This window comes from Saccopteryx bilineata, chromosome 4 (genome assembly GCF_036850765.1).
Source record: "Saccopteryx bilineata isolate mSacBil1 chromosome 4, mSacBil1_pri_phased_curated, whole genome shotgun sequence".
Classification (NCBI taxonomy): Eukaryota; Metazoa; Chordata; class Mammalia; order Chiroptera; family Emballonuridae; genus Saccopteryx; species Saccopteryx bilineata.
In genome coordinates this window covers 127,599,781-127,619,579 of record NC_089493.1, presented here as the reverse complement: position 1 = coordinate 127,619,579, position 19,799 = coordinate 127,599,781, and the positions used below count along the sequence as shown (strand labels likewise).

The window sequence follows — 19,799 nt, the reverse complement described above, 5'->3', positions numbered from 1 at the left end:
CTTCCAGGAGAGCAAAGAGGGCTGGCCAAGTCTTTCCTGGGCTTCACTGATTAGATGGGAGCCTGTAGAATTTAAAGGCAATAAAAGTGTGCCCCTAAATTAAGAAAGTGGGCTAACACAGTAATAGCCATATATGTGGCTTTTTAAAAAGAATATTGAGCTCTTTGGGGGGTGGGAAACCCAAGCAAGTTTCAAGTGTATATCCTTTGAATAACTAAGATTTTTGTCTTTAAAACTTTTTTACTAGGCCCAGCTTCCCGATCAGTGGAGATGTTGAAAGAGATGATTAAGTCTGGGATGAATGTGGCTCGTCTGAACTTCTCTCATGGAACTCACGAGGTGAGCCTCAGCTGGGCAGCTTGGCCACTGGGGTGGCATGTAGGAAGCAGGGTGAGGATGCAGTGGGCCAGGCAAGAGCAGATCTGGGGTTTACAGCCAATGGGAAGAGTGCCATCAATGGCCTGTCCTTGCCTACTCTCCTCCCCCTCTCCTACCATCTTCGTTGGCCACACCTCCTTGACAAAGAAGACCTTTGTTGAGACATGGACAAGAGTGTAGGGAATATGGGGAGGGGGGAGGAGAGAGAGGGGTTGGGGGAGGGGAGGGGAGGGGCACAAAGAAAACCAGATAGAAGGTGACGGAAGACAATGGGACTTTGGGTGATGGGAATGCAGCATAATCAAATGTCAAAATAACCTAGAGATGTTTTCTCTGAACATATGTACCCTGATTTATCGATCTCACCCCATTAAAATTAATTAAAAAAAAAAAAAGACCTTTGTCATTGGCTATGGTCCTCCCATGTACTTGTACCACCATGAGCCCATGCAGAGGGACGTAGAAAAGTGCTGCCGGAACCTCTCTGAGCCATTAACTGTCCTGGCCGCAGGGCTTGACACACCCACCACGGTCTTCTGAAACAGCTCACACTGCAGGGACAAAGGCTTACCCTGCAGATGGACTCTGGTCTGGTTTAGGATGACCAGGCAGGCCCAGGAGAAGGGCTTCCACTGTGGCGAGTGAAGGACTGACCCTGTCTGGCATTTCATACTTCACTTTCTCAGCATTGTGTTCCAGCTGTTCGTTCCCAGGGGTTCCGGTCCATTCAGATAAAACTGGGTCATAACACTTTCCCAGGAGCCTGGTAGGATTATGTTAGTGCTGGGGCTGTTCATGAGCGGACTTGACCTGGGGACAGACCCACGGTCCAGGGGGCTGCTCTTGGGAAGTCTTCTATTCCTGCTTCTGTTCCCAAATTTGGACAAGCTTATTTTGAGGAGTGTAGGAGTATAGGGGCTCCCTGAGGGACAGTGCCTTTTTAAAACCTTCAGGCTCGCCCTGGCCGGTTGGCTCAGCGGTAGAGCGTCAGCCTAGCGTGTGGAGGACCCGGGTTCGATTCCCGGCCAGGGCACACAGGAGAAGCGCCCATTTGCTTCTCCACCCCTCCGCCGCACCTTCCTCTCTGTCTCTCTCTTCCCCTCCCGCAGCCAAGGCTCCATTGGAGCAAAGATGGCCCGGGCGCTGGGGATGGCTCCTTGGCCTCTGCCTCAGGCGCTAGAGTGGCTCTGGTCGCAACATGGCGACGCCTAGGATTGGCAGAGCATCGCCCCCTGGTGGGCAGAGCGTCGCCCCTGGTGGGCGTGCCGGGTGGATCCCAGTCGGGCGCATGCAGGAGTCTGTCTATCTCTCCCTGTTTCCAGCTTCAGAAAAATGCAAAAAATAAAAAAAATTTAAAAAAAAATAAAACCTTCAGGCTCAACCATAGGCCCTGGGATTTCACACTGGCATTGATAGAGGAGAAATAAATGAGGCAGACTTCCCCCTCTCTTGACTTTATTACCTCTCTTTTTTTAATTTTTAAAAAATATTTTATTTATTGATTTTTAGAGAGAGGGTAGAGAAAGAGAGAGAGAAAGGCAAGGGAAGGTGCAGGAAGCATCAACTCACAGATGCTTCCCGTTTGTGCCTTGATCGGTCAAGCATGGGGTTTGAACCAGTGACCTCAGTGTTCCAGGTCGACTCTTTATCCACTGCGCCACCACAGGTCAGGCCATGCTTGTTCAGAATAAAGAAAATGCTGCCCTAGAAAGGCAGGGGGAGAAGGGTTGCCCTCTGGCATTTGGAAGTTGGTATTAAGTTTGAGCTAAAAATAAAGCCTCAGAAAGAGCCATCCAAGAGGTGAATTCTTCCTTTCTGGAAACATGAGACTTCATCATAGCTTCCTTAGCCTGTGGGAAACAGCCTATAGCCTGGCAAGTGGCAGCCTCTAAATGTCACGGGGGCCTGACCAAGTTCAGAGGATCCATGTTCAGCAGGCACCTCAGACAGGTTAATACATGTCTGTAATGACATTCTGTCATTTTCCAAAGCTGGGGGTCCTCAGCAGGAGTCACCAAAAGTCACTTCAAGAGTTAGCTTGGCCCAAAGAGAGAGCTGAAAACATCACAGCTGCTCCCTGCTGCTGGATCAGGGAGCCAGGGTCTACAGAGGAAGGAGCTGAAATAGATTTTAAGAAGTTGACCTTTACTGGGCTCTATAACTTCTATCCAGTAAAATAACACCGCACAGCCCCAAAATGGCAAGGGTGAGTGCTATCCATTGTGCCTGCTGAGGGGCCGGCTCAGGCCATTTTATTTTATTTTTTTAAACTGTAAGAGGCATTTGGAGATAATCTGTGCTTTAACTCTTATTCACAGATTAGGATTGGGATAAAAACAAACAATCAAAAAAACCCCCAAATCTCTCTTATGGGTTTATTTTAGGTTTTTGACCAGGATGAGGTTGTCTCTGCAATCTGGGTTTTAGAAGCTGATTTGAAAGTGTCCTAATGTTATAAATAATGTCAAGTAGACAGGATTCAGTTTGACTGCACAGCACCTTGTGGCTCCTGACCTGCAGCCGGGTTGTGCTTATACAGCTCTTCATATTTTAAATACTCTCCTGAGCAGAACACTGAAGTTGCTTTCTTTCCCTCGCTCTGACTGAGGAGTGTCCACCGTCTGCACAGGACCCTTTCACAGCATGACCACAGGATCTCTAGCCCCCACGTCTGTCTGTTTACATGGCAAACATGGGCAAGGTGTGCTTTCACTGAGCAAGTGGTCCCGTCGTGCCATGTTGGCCAGAAATACTGACTTCACTAACCAAGCTGTAGAGTGTTGCACAAGGACGACATTGAGGGGTGGGATTTTTCAACTGGTAACATCCAACAAGACCACAGCCGTGGTGGGAGACTTCAGTAGTACTCCTTCCAAAAGTGTACCTGAAGATGACAGTGTAGAGAATTTGAGTAAATAATACCTAATAATCAACTGGTAAGTGTGTATGATTCTGTCTCCAAGACATAAATGCATATTTATTTAAATTGCTAATGTTTCAGAAATATGTTAGGCCACAAAAAGGAAAATAAAACCTCAAGTTTCGTAAGTAGAAATTATATAGGCCACATTTGCTGACTTAGCCTTTTTTTTTTTTTTTTTTTTACAGAAACAGAGTCAGAGAGAGGGACAGACAGACAGGAACAGAGAGATGAGAAGCATCAATCATTAGTTTTTCGTTGCACATTGCGACACCTTAGTTTTTCATTGATTGCTTTCTCATATGTGCCTTGACCGTGGGCTTTCAGCAGACCGAGTAACCCCTTGTTCGAGCCAGCAACCTTGGGTCCAAGCTGGTGAGCTTTTGCTCAAACCAGATGAGCCCGTGGTCAAGCTGGCAACCTCGGGGTCTCGAACCTGGGTCCTCGGCATCCCAGTCCAACGCTGTATCCACTGCGCTACCACCTGGTCAGGCTTGCTGACTTACCCTTTTATAGAAATTGAGAACAGAGTCTAACATACTAAGTAGAAAATCTGTAAATTTGAATGCAGTTGTCAAGAAGCGAGAGTGTGAAAGTAAATGAAATAAATACATATTTAATACAAAACACTAGGGGGAACCCTAAAATAACCTTAAACAGGTGAAGGAAAGGAGTTGATTTTAAAGCATAGTTTAATGATTAAAATAGAAAATAAATTCAACAAATTAAACCAAGAGTTGGTTCTTTGGGGCTAAAAAACAACAAAAAACAGGGAAAAAACAAATCAAAAAGTCCTGGAAAGTCTGGTCAAGAATAAAAGAGCACAGAAAAGACCATAAATGGGAAAGGGACTATTTATTCTACATTAGAAGAGAGTTTAAAAGTCATAAAATGACTTGTAGCTTAATTTCTTATATAGAGAGTCCCTGGGTTCAAATGAGATAGGTTCTGTTGAGATAGGTTCTGTAGGTTTGAAAATATGTAAGTATTTATATGCACAGAAAAGTGGAAGTAAATACTATGTTAAGACAAACATCTCTCTAGGTTGCATTTAATAGTTAAATGTACCTTTTTCAACTCACATACAGATTCAACTAAAGAACAAACCCACAGAACCCATCTTATTCGTAACCCAGGGACTGCATCTACATTGAAATGAAATTGGATATTTTCCAACAATTAGATCGTAAGATCTACCTCTGCTCAGATCACCAGGCCCAAATGGCAGTTATATATTAAAGTCATGACCCATGACCAAGTAAATTTTATTCTGGAAACACAGTTTGCATTGAGATTCAATAATTTGATCAGTATAATATAAGATAATGATAGTAATAGGTAGCATTTATTAAATAGTTTCTATGTGCTCATTTCTGTTCTAAGTAAGTTATGTATTCTGTTACTCCTCACATTAACTCTGAACATGGGGCACTTAACTGTATCCAACACCCATTCATTTACTATTTCTCTATTGTTTTCTGTACGATTTTTATTGCAAGTCAGGATTAGAAAGAAATTTCCATAACTTACAGTAAGGAACTCTACTTCAAAGAGCCAGTGGTCCTCATTGTAGAATTTATCTGAATTAGCTGAGATTTTCATATCCAAGCTTTAGGCAACACCATGCTTGGCAATCAAGCTCTGGTTCAGCTTCCCTCTGACCTCCTGCTTGCAGGTGCTGCTCTCCAGGATGATGATGGTTATAGGCCAAGACCCATGAAGTGCTGAGCTAGGTTCTTCTTATTGGCACTGTCATACTAATTACACTATTTAAGAACTTTTGACACCTAAGCTTTGAGTCAAATGGTAACGGCAAATAGAGAAAGAGAAGCGGGTTGGCCCTGGCTGGTTGGCTCAGCAGATAGAGCATTGACCTGGCATATGGAAGTCCCAGATTTGATTCCCAGTCAGAGCACACAGGAGAAATGGCCATCTGCTTCTCCTCCTCTCCCTCTCCCCCTTCTTTCTCTCTCTCTCTTTCCTGCAGCCATTGCTTGATTGATTTGAGTACACTGGACCCAGCACTGAGGATGGCTCCATGGAGCCTCTGCCTCAGGCACTAAAAATAGCTCAGTTGCAAGCATTGGCCCCAGATGGACAGAGCATCGGCTCAAGACAGGGGGTTGCCAGGTGGTGGATCCTGGTTGGGGCACATGAGGGAGCCCATCTCACTATTTCCCCTCCTCTCACTTAAAAATAAATTAATTAGCCTGACCAGGTGGTGGTGCAGTAGATAGAGTGTCAGAGTGGGATGCAGAGATTCCAGGTTCAAAACTCCGAAGTTGCCGGCTTGAGCACGGGCTCATTCAGCTTGCACATGGGTTCACCAGCTTGAGTGTGAGGTCTCTGGCTTGAGCATGGGATCATAGACATGACCCCATGGTCGCTGGCTTGAGCCCAAGGTTACTAGCTTGAGCAAGGGGTCATTTGCTCTGCTGTAGCTCCCTGGTCAAGGCACTTATGAGAAAGCAATCATTGAACAACTAAGGAGCCATAACAAAGAATTGATGTTTCTCATCTCTCTTCCTTCCTATCTGTCTATCCCTATCTGTCCCTCTGTCTGTCTGTCTCTATCTCTGTCAAAAAAAAAAGTAATTAATTTAAAAAGAGAGAGAAAAGACTTAAAAGAGAAGGTTGAACTCAAGACTTGTTGCAAGTGAGAAATAGGAATAGCAAAAGGCAGTTGGTTCAGAGAAAGGCACTTTCCACCTACCTCTATTCCACATTTGCCTGTAACCAGACTCTAGAAAATAATTCTAAAAGCAGGCTTGTGTGACCTTAGCAACAGGTCACTGCTAATAATAATAATAAATACATAACAGGCTACTTAGCTTGGGCCACTTTTAGCTTAAGTAAATAATTTGGAGTTTGAATTGTAGATGGAATTAATAGAGAAAAGCTCAGAATTGCTCAGTACATTCAGCATCTGGCATTGATGTACAGACCGGTGTTATCCAAACACCAGCCTGGGATTTTCCTCCTGTCCACTTTATTTGATATGTGCTGAGGACAAAAGAACCACTGAGGGGACACAGGCACTTTTTCTGTTGAGATGTGTCTACACCATGCCTTTCTTGGTTTTTGGTGGCAGTTCTCGGAAATGTTTCTGAGATTTGTGCTTGGAGTGAGTTGGTGTTGTGGTGGAAGTGGTAGAAGCCAAGGAGGTTGAAAAGGCAGGGAGCAGGTGCTCAGTACATGGACGGCGCTGAGACGGGCCCGTGGTGGAGGAGGCCTGCCCTGAGCAGTCAGCTTCAGCTCCAGCTCTGGTTGTGGAAGGACATTCACCCTCTCCTTACTTCTCCTCTCCTCTCCCTAGTACCATGCAGAGACCATCAAGAATGTGCGCACAGCCACGGAGAGCTTTGCATCTGACCCCATCCTCTACCGCCCGGTTGCTGTGGCCCTGGACACTAAAGGGCCTGAGATCCGAACTGGGCTCATCAAGGGCGTGAGTATCCTAGGGAGAAGCAAGTAAGAGGCCCAGAGGTGTCCTCAGCCATTTCTGCCCTGCTGGAAGCCACGTTCCTCAGAGTTTAGGTGTATGAATGAGGGTTTGATTCATCACTGTTGGGCATGCTGGGTGTATCCCGGTCAGGCGCATGTAGGAGTCTGTCTGTCTGTCTGTCTGCCTCCTCCTTCTCACTTTGGAAAAATACCCCCCCCCAAAAAAAAAAAGTTGTTTAATCAACCTGGCTAAGAAACAGTGCCAGAAAGCAACCAGTTTTACTCTTAGAAAACTACTTGCAAATCTCTGCTGTTGGGGAGTGGTCTGTCTTTCCCCCTCTGTCTTTAAATAGTATAACTAAAACATTGTAGGTTTATCTGGGGTTGTTTCCTCGAAATATGCTCTTAGACAATGGGTTTATTTATTCCCAAAGGAGAGAGCTTTACTGTTACTTCTACCTGAGATCTGAGCATCGTTCCCTGGAAGATAGGGCTTCTTTTCCTGCCTGGAGGGCTGCCTGGCCCTGAGGCCCAGGCCTGTGGTGCATTTTACTTTCTTGTCTGCAGAGCGGCACCGCAGAGGTGGAGCTGAAGAAAGGGGCCACTCTCAGGATCACGCTGGACAACACGTACATGGAGAAGTGTGACGAGAACACCCTGTGGCTGGACTACAAGAACATTTGCAAGGTGGTGGAAGTGGGCAGCAAGATCTACGTGGACGACGGACTCATTTCTTTGCTGGTAAAGGAGAAAGGTAGGTCTGAGACCAGCTCCCGTGTCTAAATTTCCTGGACATGAGGACGAGAAGAAGTTTGTTTAGCTGTTAGCAACATGGAGTCTGTAGTCTCAGGAATTCCCTTTTAACTCCTTATCCTCAAAAACAGACTTCAGTTCTGCTTACTCATGCTCTTGGGGAGCATCCAAGAAGATTTCTTTTTATGTTTCCTCACCACTGTGGGGCCTCTGCTTCCTCCCTTAGCCCCTCATATGATATGTACAGGACTCCCATGTGTCTGGGAATAATGGCTCCTATTTTAGTGCAGACACTGTTATAAGAATTCCACGTGATAACTTGTTTACATTTTAAAACATCCTTATCATTAGGTATTCCTATTTAACGGGTGAGAAAGCTGAGTCACGGCAAAGTTAGTTGACTTGCTGGAGGTTACACGGTTACTGGTATTGGGACTTGAACTCTGGCAGGATAGTTCCACTGCCCACAGTGTGCTGCTGTCCTGCTTGCTGCATTGGGGACAGAAGTGCAAGCTTTTTGTTCCTTCCTTTCCCCTGTTAATGACCCGTGCCCTTCATTTGCTCTGACTCCCACCTACTACTCCATTCTGCCAGGTGCTGACTTCCTGGTGACAGAGGTGGAGAATGGTGGCTCTTTGGGCAGCAAGAAGGGCGTGAACCTCCCTGGGGCTGCTGTGGACCTGCCAGCCGTGTCAGAGAAGGACATCCAGGATCTGAAGTTTGGGGTTGAGCAGGATGTTGATATGGTGTTCGCGTCCTTCATCCGCAAGGCATCCGATGTGCATGAAGTCAGGAAGGTCCTGGGAGAAAAAGGAAAGAACATAAAGATAATCAGCAAAATCGAGAATCATGAGGGGGTTCGGAGGTAAGTGCCCCACCATCCAACCTGCCGCCTCCTGTGCCAGCCCAGCTGTGCCCTGTGAGTACCTAGCTGCCTGGGCATTGGGGTGTAGGCTCCTGAGTTTATCCCCAACCCACTGAACCAGGCTGTCCTAAGGAGAGGAGTGAAAGGCATTGGTTAAAAAAAAAAAGAGGCCCTGGCCGATTTGCTCAGTGGTGGAGCGTCGGCCTGGTGTGCGAGAGTCCCGGGTTCGATTCCCGGCCAGGGCACACAGGAGAAGCGCCCATCTGCTTCTCCACACCCCCCCTCCCCTTCCTCTCTGTCTCTCTCTTCCCCTCCCGCAGCCAAGGCTCCATGGGAGCAGAGTTGGCTTAGGCGCTAGAATGGCTCTGGTCGCAACAGAGCAACGCCCCAGATGGGCAGAGCATCGCCCCCTGGTGGGCATGCTGGGTGGATCCTGGTCGGGCGCATGCAGGAGTCTGTCTGACTGCCTCCCTGTTTCCAACTTCAGAAAAATACAAAAATAAATAAATAAATAAATAAAAATAAAAAAGAGAAGGAGGGAGGAAGAAAGGAAAACTGTCCAGGTGATTGGGATGCCAGCATCTTGACATTGTTCCAGAGACCCAGGGACTGACCTTGGAGACCTTGGAGAGGACCCTACTCACAGGATCAGGAGCTGTCATGCTATGCTCCTAATAAGGAGCACTGCCGGTGTTTGCTAGAATGTAGGGACCACCAAGAGGGAAGGCAGTGGGCTTTTAAGAAGGGGCCTTTTTGGTGCTATGCTGAAGGTTATAGCTTCCTAGTCTTCATTCAGAAAGCAGCTGGTGAGGCCCAGTGACCAGGCTTGCTCTTGGCATGGCGACAGCTTCCCAGAGGGGGCCATACAGCTCTACTTAGGCTTAGATTATCCCAGCTCAGCTTCCCCCCTCTCCAGTGCTCACCATCTAGAGCAGTGGTCTCCAACTTTTTTGGGGCCACAGACCAGTTTAATGTCAGAAAATATTTTCACGGACCAGTCTTTAGGGTGGGACGCATAAATGTATCACGTGACTGAGACAAGCGTCAAGAGCGAGTCTTAGATAGATGTAACAGAGGGAATCTGGTCATTTTTTAAAAATAAAACATCGTTCAGACTTAAATAATGTAAGTTAGGCCCTGGCCGGTTGGCTCAGCGGTAGAGCATCAGCCTGGCATGCGGGGGACCCGGGTTCAATTCCCAGCTAGGGCACATAGGAGAAGCGCCCATTTGCTTCTCCACCCCCGCCCCTCCTTCCTCTCTGTCTCTCTCTTCCCCTCCCACAGCCAAGGCTCCATTGGAGCAAAAGATGGCCCGGGCGCTGGGGATGGCTCTGTGGCCTCTGCCTCAGGTGCTAGAGTGGCTCTGGTCGCAACATAGCGACGCCCAGGATGGACAGAGCATCGCCCCCTAGTGGGCAGAGCGTTGCCCCTGGTGGGCGTGCCGGGTGGATCCCGGTCGGGCGCATGCGGGAGTCTGTCTGACTGTCTCTCCCCATTTCCAGCTTCAGAAAAATACAAAAAAAAAAAAAAAAGTAAAAGTAAAAAAAAAAATAATGTAAGTTATTTATTCTTTCTCTGCCGACCGGTACCAAATGGCCCACGGACCAGTACCAGTCCGCAGCTGGAGGGTTGGGGACCACTGATCTAGAGCAGAGGTTGGGAACCTATGGCTCGTGAGCCAGCTGTGGCTCTTTTGATGGCTGCATCTGGCTCACAGACAAATCTTTAATAAAAATAATAATAACGGAAGCCCTGGCCGGTTGGCTCAGTGGTAGAGCGTTGGCCTGGTGTGCAGAAGTCCCGGGTTCAATTCCCGGCCAGGGCACACAGGAGAAGCGCCCATCTGCTTCTCCCCCTCTCCCCCTCTCCTTCCTCTCTGTCTCTCTCTTCCCCTCCCACAGCCGAGGCTCCATTGGAGCAAAGATGGCCCAGGCGCTGGGGATGGCTCCATGGCCTCTGCCTCAGGCAGTAGAGTGGCTCTGGTTGCAACAGAGCGACGCCCCGGATGGGCAGAGCATCGCCCCCTGGTGGGCGTGCCAGATGGATCCTGGTTGTGCGCATGCGGGAGTCTGTCTGACTGCCTCCCCATTTCCAGCTTCAGAAAAATACAAAAAAATAAAATAAGAAATAAAAATAATAATGTTAAAAATATAAAACGTTCTCACATATTACAATCCATTCATTTCCTACCGTTCATGTTTATGGTTGCGAGTGACTGGAGCCAATCACACCTGTCCTCCGGACAACACCAAATTATTATTGGATAATGCGTAATGTACAGGGGTCGTTGTATTGCTCTCATGGAATTACATTTTAAAATATGTGGCATTCATGGCTCTCAGCCAAAAAGGTTCCCAACCCCTGATCTAGAGCCAAATGATGGTGACACAGGTTAGTGACATCTGTTCTTCTTTCGATTCCTACTAGAAACACGACTCAGTGCAGCTAAAACCCTAGACTGTCTCATGTGGATTAGGCATGTGCCTGTGGTGGGTGGAAGGGGCAGGGTAGCCTAACCTACTGGTGTGACCTTGGCTCTGTAGATGTCCTTTGTGTTGGGCAGTTTGGGGTCCTCCCTCTGCCATCCTGATGAGCCAGCTGACCTTGGGCCCTAGCCAGGCTGAGCCATATGTCCTCTTTCCTCTGCAAGTTAGAGGGGGCCACCTCAAGGTGTCCTTGGCTAAAAGAGGCTGTGGATCCTTGTGTTGCGAGCTATAAGTAGGCCACAGGTTTCCTTTCTGCCTTGGAAGTGTCGTCTGGAGTGCAGGTGGCACAGAGCCCTCAGGTGGGGCCTTCTAGCATGTAGTCGGAGAAGGAAGGAGCCTGTGGGAGTTGAGGAAACTTCTGCCCCTTACCCTGTCCCCAATGAAGTATCCACGCTAGTTAGTGCTGAGGAAACCAGCAGGCTAAACCACTGGGCCACCTTGAGGGACTAAGGTAGCTGGAATACCCCAGCACCTGCATGCATCCATGGTGACATCATGAAAGGCTGCTCTGCAAAGATAGCTGAGTCTGGTTCCCAGGAAAAGTCCCTTTGCGTCACTATAGTGGTGGCCCCTGTCCCACACAACCTCTCTTTTTTCACCTTTCAGGTTCGATGAGATCCTGGAAGCCAGTGATGGGATCATGGTGGCGCGTGGTGATCTGGGCATCGAGATTCCTGCAGAGAAAGTCTTCCTCGCCCAGAAGATGATGATCGGGCGCTGCAACCGGGTTGGGAAACCTGTCATCTGTGCCACGCAGGCATGTGCCTCCCCTCCTGCACATGCTTACACTGGTCTCTGCCATGGAACCTACCCAGTCACAACATATGCACACATACACCTCTTCATCCACATACCCACATTCTGTGCATACACACTGTCCAGGGAGTCAGCTTGCAGTCATTCTTGCCCAGGCCTTGTCTCACTAATGCTCTGTCCCCTCCCAGATGTTGGAGAGCATGATCAAGAAGCCCCGTCCCACCCGGGCTGAGGGCAGTGATGTGGCCAACGCAGTTCTGGATGGAGCTGACTGCATCATGCTGTCTGGAGAGACGGCCAAAGGGGACTACCCCCTGGAGGCTGTGCGCATGCAGCACCTGGTGAGTTCCTAGGGCTGCCCACCGCGCCGGCTGCAACTCCGGCTCCAGCTCTGGCTCAGGCTGGGTGGGGGCAGCTGTGGTCCACAGCTGTACCTCTCAGCTTCCGCACCCACATCTTTATCACCCTTCACATCACAACACGCATGAGAAGGTGTATGCCGGGGGATGTGTCTTGTTTTTTCTGTTCTGCCTTCCTTGCCCAGAGCCCCCTCTGACTGCCTTCTGTTCTGGAGATGTCCTACATCAGACACAGCCCTGTCACCCTAGCTCCAGTACTGGGATACCTGTACCTCTTTCTCCGGACAGCCCAGAGGACCTGAACGCTTTGCCCTCCTCTGGGAAAGACCAAGGGCTCCTGCTTCCAACCATCTTCATTTGGTTCCATTTTAATTCTCCTCCTGTCCCACTGATGTCCTCCCTGCAGGGGTCTCTGGGCCTGCACTGGAGACTATCATCCACACTGAGTTGGCTGTGAGCTGGCTTTGCATGGTGCCTGCAGCTGGACCTGCTGTTCTGAGCTGTTGTACTCACCTTAGCCTTAACAGTGGGGTTTAAGTGATAGGCAACAGGCCCACAAATAGAGATAGATGGAAGGATAGCTGATCCTGGCTGGCCCTGCAATGAGAGCATCTGGAGGTGACACGCCCCCCCCCTCCCCCCATGTCCCACTGCCTGCCTGCTTCTCATGGCCTGACTTGCTTGGATCCACTGCCCCGTCTGCTCCTGCTCTAGAGCTTACTAAAGGATTAACTAGGGATCTGCTGTCAGGGTGACTCATGACTGAGAAAGTGAGTGTTACAAATTAACTTTCCAGTAATAGTCCTAGGTTAGTGTTACTTTGTGTAGCTCAGGGAACTTGTCTCTTAATCCTGAAATGGTTTGTCTTTAACCTTCCCATTCCCCTTCCATCTGCAAAGGACCCGTGCCCTTTATGCGACACTTCCTCTCCTACATTCCCCCACATTTCAAACAACCCCCCAAAAGAACCTTTGGATGAAATAGCTTCCTTTGCTCCTTCATGTTCTATGTGTCCAGTTATTGGGCTTAACCAGCCTCCAGAGAAGGGATGTCATGTATACTGTATGTCTTTTCAGCAGTGAACTGAGACATCTTGACTAAGGTTGTCTCTGGGCTGTCTTTAGCATCCTTGGTGGATTTCGGCATGATGAACTTGGTAGAGACCAGTCCTGTTCCTGGGGTGATTATGTCCCCTGGCCCTGGCAGATATGCCACGTCAGACAGGCTTGCTGTTCTGAGGCTTAGGTACCCTGAGCTCATCCTAAGAATGCCCCAGTGCTGGGAAAGTGCTCTCTCCCAGGAGACAGTGGGCCTTGAACCAGTCACCTCTAGAGTGTCTGCTAGTATATGTATGGCTCTCTCCACACGTCTCCTCTCTCTAATTGCCTTGCTTAGGCATGTGGCCTCAGAGTGACTTGATACACTGAGCCATGAAACCATGTAGGGACTTCAGTGCATCTTTGGGCAAGTCATGTAGTCTCTCAGTGACCTATAACATTAATTAGATGGGATATGTTTAATTCTAGACTTCACCTTAAATATGCACGGCAGTTATTAAATGATAAGTCCCTGTGGATTGGTGTAATTTTCATAGCCTCTGTGAGATACATGCCGCCCCCATTTACCGATGATGGGTACATGATGTTGAAAGCTGAGTCTGAGCCTGACCAGGCGGTTTCACAGTGGTTAGAGCGTTGGACTGAGATGCAGAAGGACCCAGGTTCGAGACCCCGAGGTCACCAGCTTGAGTGCGGGCTCATCCGGTTTGAGCAAAGCTCACCAGCTTGGACCCAAGGTTGCTGGTTCGAGCAAGGGGTCACTCAGTCTGCTGTAGCCCCACAGTCAAGGCACATATGAGAAAGCAATCAATGAACAACTAAGGTGTTGCAACGAAAAACTAATGATTGATGCTTCTCATATCTCTCCGTTCCTGTCTATCTGTCCCTATCTGTCCCTCTCTCTGACTCTCCTCTGTCTCTGTAATAAAAAAAAAAAGAATAAAAAAGAAAAAAACCTGAGTCTGAGCCCAGATCTGGCTTCAAAGCTAGCATTTTGTCCTGCTACATAGCGCTTCATCTTGTAGGAGATGAGGCCGTATCTCCGCAGGGGGCTTGTTCTGGGGTCAGAGACTTAAGAACCCGGCTCTGGACTTTCACTTCCACATCTGTCTTTCCCAGACACCGATTTTTCCTATAATAGATGGACACCTTAGAGAGAACTGCAGGGTTTAGATCACATGGCCTTGCTCAAAAGATAAGTTACGGGGTCCAGGCCAGGGGATGTCGGCCTCTCTTTTCCATGTCCTTAGTCAACACTGATGACAGCCTGTCTTAACTGTTCACTGCTTTCTCCTGTGTCTAACTGATGCACTTAATGACCTATAACTAGGGGCCAGGCAGTGCCAGGTATGGTTTAGTCCCTGTTCCTGTTCCTTTCCCCTTCCCCTGTCCTTGGGCTGCATGCATTCCATTTCTGCAAAGAGAAAACCTTTAACCTAGTGAATCCTGCCACATATCTGCTTATCCTGTCAAATCCTGAGATAATATTGCTGATTCTGTCCTCGCCCATTATTCTCTAAGATGCTGGTGATTGCTTTATAAGCCCTTAAAGCTTAAATTTTTCTTCTAATAATTCTTGGTATTACTATTTGAGCAGATGGTCTATAAATAACTCAGTGGCTTTCTCGTGACTTTTAATCATTAGATTTTAATCAGGTTTCGTATTTAACTTGCCTGCATGCTTGCACAGGCCTCTGTCTCCACATGGCTGTTCAGTGGACCCTCCCAATGTCACTAGTTTCCCGCCCTCCTGCTTAGAGCACACTTCAGCCTCAGGCCTTGGCTTGGACTGACCTCAGTGCTGTTCCATGTGAGTCAGTGGTGGGCCACCCTGTGCCTGATGCCAAGCCAAGCACCCCATGTGTGCATGGAAGCTGGGCAGGACACCCTGGGGAGCCAGACAGCCAAGTGAGGAGGGAGGACCTGTTCCTTCCTATAAGCTGTGTCATGAGGTAGCGTGGTCAAGTCCTGCCAGGGAGTGGCACGAGCCCGCCTGGGCATGTTTCCATGCTAAGGTGCTACAGCCTGCCGCTGTATCATCTCTCTCCACCCTCAATCAAAAATTCCTTCCAAAACGGAAGAACCAGTTTCCTCTGATGGAGGAGAGGCAGCCACCGCTAAAGCTGGAAATCTGCACATATCCCTAAGCGGGCTTGAACCACCTACCTGTTTGCATCCGCCTGAAGCATAGATTTAGCCAATTAACCTGCTATCTTCTTCTATGATTAATTCTCCATTCTGTCTTTCCATGTTTATCGTTTTTTCCTCTCCTTCTTCCCTCCTCCTTGCCTCCTCTCCTTCCTAAACCTTACAGATAGCTCGTGAGGCTGAGGCAGCCATGTTCCACCGTCAGCTGTTTGAAGAACTTGTGCGAGGCTCCAGGCACTCCACAGACCTCATGGAAGCCATGGCCATGGGCAGCGTGGAGGCCTCCTATAAGTGTTTAGCAGCAGCTTTGATAGTTCTGACGGAGTCTGGCAGGTAGGGCCCTAAAGGCAGGTAATGATGTAGGGTCACCGGCTTCCTGCTCCAGCTGCTCTAGAAGATGGCAGGGCCTGGCCTGCTCCTGGGGCCTGGGCTCAGAGCCCGTTCTCTCACCTGCAGGAAGCCAGCCAGGGAGCTCAGGGCATGCAGAACTGAAGGATAGGCACAGGCTTGGTAGGCACAGGCGCCGTCACAGGCACCTGGTGAAGGACTGGTCCCTGCAAGTCTTGATCTTGCTTCGCTCAGAATCTACGGTGATTGGGCTCCTCTGGGCCTTTGCACCCAGGGATGTGTTCCTCACCAGCTGTCTGTGCCACTCTTCCCTCCCTCTCCCGTTGTGACACAGCTCTGACAAAGCTCTGTCCCCCTCTTGTCCCTCTGGACGGATGTTGCTCCCCTAGATTGCCCGTGAGGCAGAGGCCGCCATCTACCACTTGCAATTATTTGAGGAACTCCGCCGCCTGGCGCCCATTACCAGCGACCCCACAGAAGCTGCTGCCGTGGGTGCCGTGGAGGCCTCTTTCAAGTGCTGCAGTGGGGCCATAATCATCCTCACCAAGTCTGGCAGGTAGGAGGTGGCAGTAGCTCCCTGGGAATGCCCTGCTCAGTGACACCTTTCCTTGTGGGTCCTGGGAGCAGTGCATTGAACGATGCTCAGATGGCACTGTGACAAGGTAAGACCCTGCTGCCTGCCACCTGGACCCTGCAGGGAAGGAGCTCCCCCAGAGCCCAGGCCAGGATCTAGAATGACCAGAGCCCATTCCTTGCACTCAAAGGACTCTAGGCAGCACTTGTAAGGGCATGGGGGACTGTTTGGGTCCAAAGTAGGTTTATACCATCAAGATGAAGTGGTAACTTCACTACATAACTACAGATAAACTGACTATAGTTAGTAACTTGGTATTTGAAAGCCACCAGTTTTGCCTATTTCAGTTACTGGGTGCTCTTGAAAAGTTCCTTTTGGAAAATCAGTGCCACTCACTGACATGCTCTTTGGTTGGTGCATGAGTCCCACTCTGTCTCTGAACTCCAAAGACAAGTGATCTCTGGCCCAGGGAAAGGTCACCGTGTTGTCATGCAGCCGAGCTGAGCCTGTATTCAGGCATGGACTTGGGATCCCTTCCTAGTCCTGGACATTGAGTTATCATCCTTCGTCCCCCAGTCTGGGGTGTGCTCTGCGTACCTCCCAGGGTGGCTCAGGTTTCCCGGGAGAGGAGCGAGCAGACGGCAGTCCCTGTGCACTGAGGTGCAGTGGGGCTGCCTGGTGACACTAGATCTGTACAGATTCTCTCCGCACCATTGGGGCTGACCTTTATGAAAAGGTCCAGCCTTTGCTGTTTGGCTATTTTTAGCTCCAGTCTTCTGGGGTTTCACTCTTAGCCTATCCTGACTTCAGCAGTTCCTTTCCTTTGGAAGTCTTGTGTGGAGGCCAGGACTTAAACAGGGCATTCTCTGCTGTCACATGGCTTAGGTTTCCTTGGCACCTGTTGTGTGTCCTCACAGCTTGCCTCCTGGGGCCCAGTCCTGCCTGCATACTCTTCCCCAACTCTCGAGACATCTGCAGCTGCAAGTGTACAGGAAAGTGCCTGGTGCTGGGGCTTCTGAGAGGCCCCCCTTCTGCACCACCACTTCCAGCTCCTAGTCTTGCCCTTTGGGGAGCACCCAGGTTTCTCAGCCTAAGTTAGATAGTTGGATTTGACTCGATTTCCAGAGCTCAGTTGCTGGATCTGTTCCAGGAACCTGAGGGCCCCATCAGGTGGGGAGAGGGCCCAGCACTAAGAAGGCAGCTGGTAGTGTAGATTCCCCAGGGGTTGGTTAGTAGGCTCTGTTCCTGTTCTCTGTAGATGTCAAGAGTTAGGTGCTGTTCACATGCTGCTTGTCTTGTAGGAGTTACTGGCATCAAGAGAAGTGGGTGCTGGTGAGATTGGACCAGAGTTGCCTCCTTCTGCCAGAATGAAAAAGTTGGAAGGGGGCATTCCACCAGCAATGGGCCATGTGGGGAAAATGACCATGCTGGGTCAGTAGGGCCATGGCGCCCTGGCCTGTGTGGAGGGGTGGAGAGCAAATGAGTCATAGCTATAAAAAAGGAAGAGTTACGTGCTATGAAAAATACAGGAAAGGGGGATACCCCAGCTATGACTGGCAGTTCCTGAGTCCCACAGGGTGGCCCAGGGAGCAGACATTGAAATGGTCAGAGCCTCACACTGGCATCATGAGTTGGAGTAGAGGGTGAGCTATTGAAGCCCCTGAGGGGCTTCAGTGGAGGCTTCTGGGACACCATTTTATGGTCTTTTCTGCCTGTTCTTCATCCTGTCTCAGGTCTGCTCACCAGGTAGCCAGGTACCGCCCCCGTGCCCCCATCATTGCTGTGACCCGTAATCACCAGACAGCTCGCCAGGCCCACCTGTACCGTGGCATCTTCCCTGTGGTGTGTAAGGACCCAGTGCAGGAGGCCTGGGCCGAGGACGTGGACCTCCGGGTGAACTTGGCCATGAATGTTGGTGCGTGGCTGGGAACAAGGGCTCTAGCCTGGGGTGGGGATGCTTGCACACTGGGCTCTCTGGGAAGCTGTGAAGAGGGAACATGCAGACAGTTGGGTGCAAGAGACCTGGCTGCTCTCACTGGGAATGGTATCTCTACTGGATCTTTGCCAAAAGGCTGAGAAGCAATGGGAGTGTTCTCTGACTCCTGCATCCCCTTCCCTGAAGTTCTGGGCTGAGCCCAGGAGAGAAGAAGGGCCTTTGAGTTGTGGGGCTGAGAAGCCCAGTTTGTCTTCTCCCTCTTCCCAGTCTAGGACCCAAAGCCAAAGAATCCTGGGTAATCAGGATTGTTTATTCTTTAGCATCTGCTTATTACTGAGCTTTTTTAATAAAATTGGCCAGAGCTCTTGCAGATTTTGGGGGCAAACAGATCATGTACTGAGGTGGCCTTTGTCCCTATGTAAGTAGAAGATACCATGGAATGAGAGGAAGCAGCTAGCTGTGACCTTGGGCACGGCTCTCCACTTCTAGAGTATAAAAGTAATACTGTCCAAAGGTCCTGGCCAACTCTGCCATCTGAGTGATAAAGGAAATCTCAGGACTGCCCACATCCCCTTTGCCTGGGCTGTGAGGCTGAGGCCACCTTGTGGTGTAAAGGAGTAATAGCCAGCCAGCCAGCCCTGCTTGCTGTCTGCTGCCAGGCAATGTCCTGGGTCATACCTGCCAGACTTGGTGTTTACTCACCCACTTCCCTTCTCTTCCTCCAGGCAAAGCCCGAGGCTTCTTCAAGAAGGGAGATGTGGTCATTGTGCTGACCGGGTGGCGTCCTGGCTCTGGCTTCACCAACACCATGCGTGTGGTGCCTGTGCCATGAAGGGCCCCAGAGCCCCTCCTCCAGCCCCTGTCCCATCCCTTTCCCCACCCATCCATTAGGCCAGCAATGCTTATAGTGCTCACTAGGGGCTGTAGTGTGGCACTGGTGGGCTGGGACACCAGGATGGAAGTTGCATGTCTCTGAAACATGGTTATTTTTAAGACCCCGCTCAGGTGGGGCAGCCCAGAGCCAGGCTGCCCATCCCATGGCCCTACCCAAGCAAGGGAGGCAGAGGTGCAGGACCGGAGGCTCCAGTACTTAACATAGAAGCAAGAGCTCTTGCTTCTCCTGTGCACTCCATCCAATTCCTGTAGAGATGGATACTCAGAACTCCCAAGCCTGGCCTAGGGTCAGGAGACAGCCAGCTAGAGAGGATAGTGGTTCCAGTTTCAGCAAACTGGATCTGCCCTTCACTTGCTTCTCCAAACCCCTCAGCCTTCCGCACTCCCACCTTGTGCACAGTGCAGTTCTGTCCCTGTACTCCACTCAGCTGTTGCTGCAGACAAACACTCCACCCTCCACCTTCAGTTCCCCACTACTGTAGCCGCCTCCAGACCTGTTGCTATAGAGCCTACCTGTATGTCAATAAACAGCAGCTGATGCACCTGTTGCCTCTTTTTTTTTTTTATTGGGGTCATTGGGGGTGGTGATTGCTGCCCTCTGAGTAGCGTGAAAATAGCATGAGCCTCAAGGCTCCTGGTGGGGGCTCCAAAAAAGCTCAGACCACCTATCCTGTTCATCTCCACAGTGCAGAGCTGCTGGGAAGTAGTAACTCACTGTCTTGGTGTAGGTTACCCCTTGAGCATTCTGGGGAGTGGGTACTGTGGCGGCTGCTTAAAAGCTCCTGCAGTTTAACATCTTACTTGAATTAACTATGAGAGGGCAGTGCCCTGCCATCCCCTTAGACCAGGGGTCGGGAGCCTATGGCTCGCGAGCCAGGTG

General features: G+C 49.7%; 1 protein-coding gene across 4 annotated transcripts in view; it reads left to right on the top strand.

The window, feature by feature from the left end:
* The window catches only part of PKM (pyruvate kinase M1/2), a 32,980-nt gene extending 13,519 nt beyond the window's left edge, over positions 1-19,461 (top strand). For 2 of the 4 annotated variants that reach the window (XM_066278004.1, XM_066278006.1), the window contains exons 3-11: positions 248-339; positions 6,615-6,746; positions 7,310-7,496; positions 8,090-8,360; positions 11,453-11,603; positions 11,791-11,943; positions 15,334-15,500; positions 17,823-18,004; positions 18,751-19,461. In XM_066278004.1, the coding sequence (XP_066134101.1) occupies positions 248-339; positions 6,615-6,746; positions 7,310-7,496; positions 8,090-8,360; positions 11,453-11,603; positions 11,791-11,943; positions 15,334-15,500; positions 17,823-18,004; positions 18,751-18,857 (1,442 nt within the window). In that variant the 3' untranslated portion in view covers positions 18,858-19,461. Of the gene's footprint in view, positions 1-247; positions 340-6,614; positions 6,747-7,309; positions 7,497-8,089; positions 8,361-11,452; positions 11,604-11,790; positions 11,944-15,333; positions 15,501-15,904; positions 16,072-17,822; positions 18,005-18,750 lie in introns of all 4 variants that reach the window. The other 2 variants (XM_066278002.1, XM_066278005.1) reach the window with 1 other exon arrangement.
* The last annotated feature ends 338 nt before the right edge of the window (positions 19,462-19,799 follow it).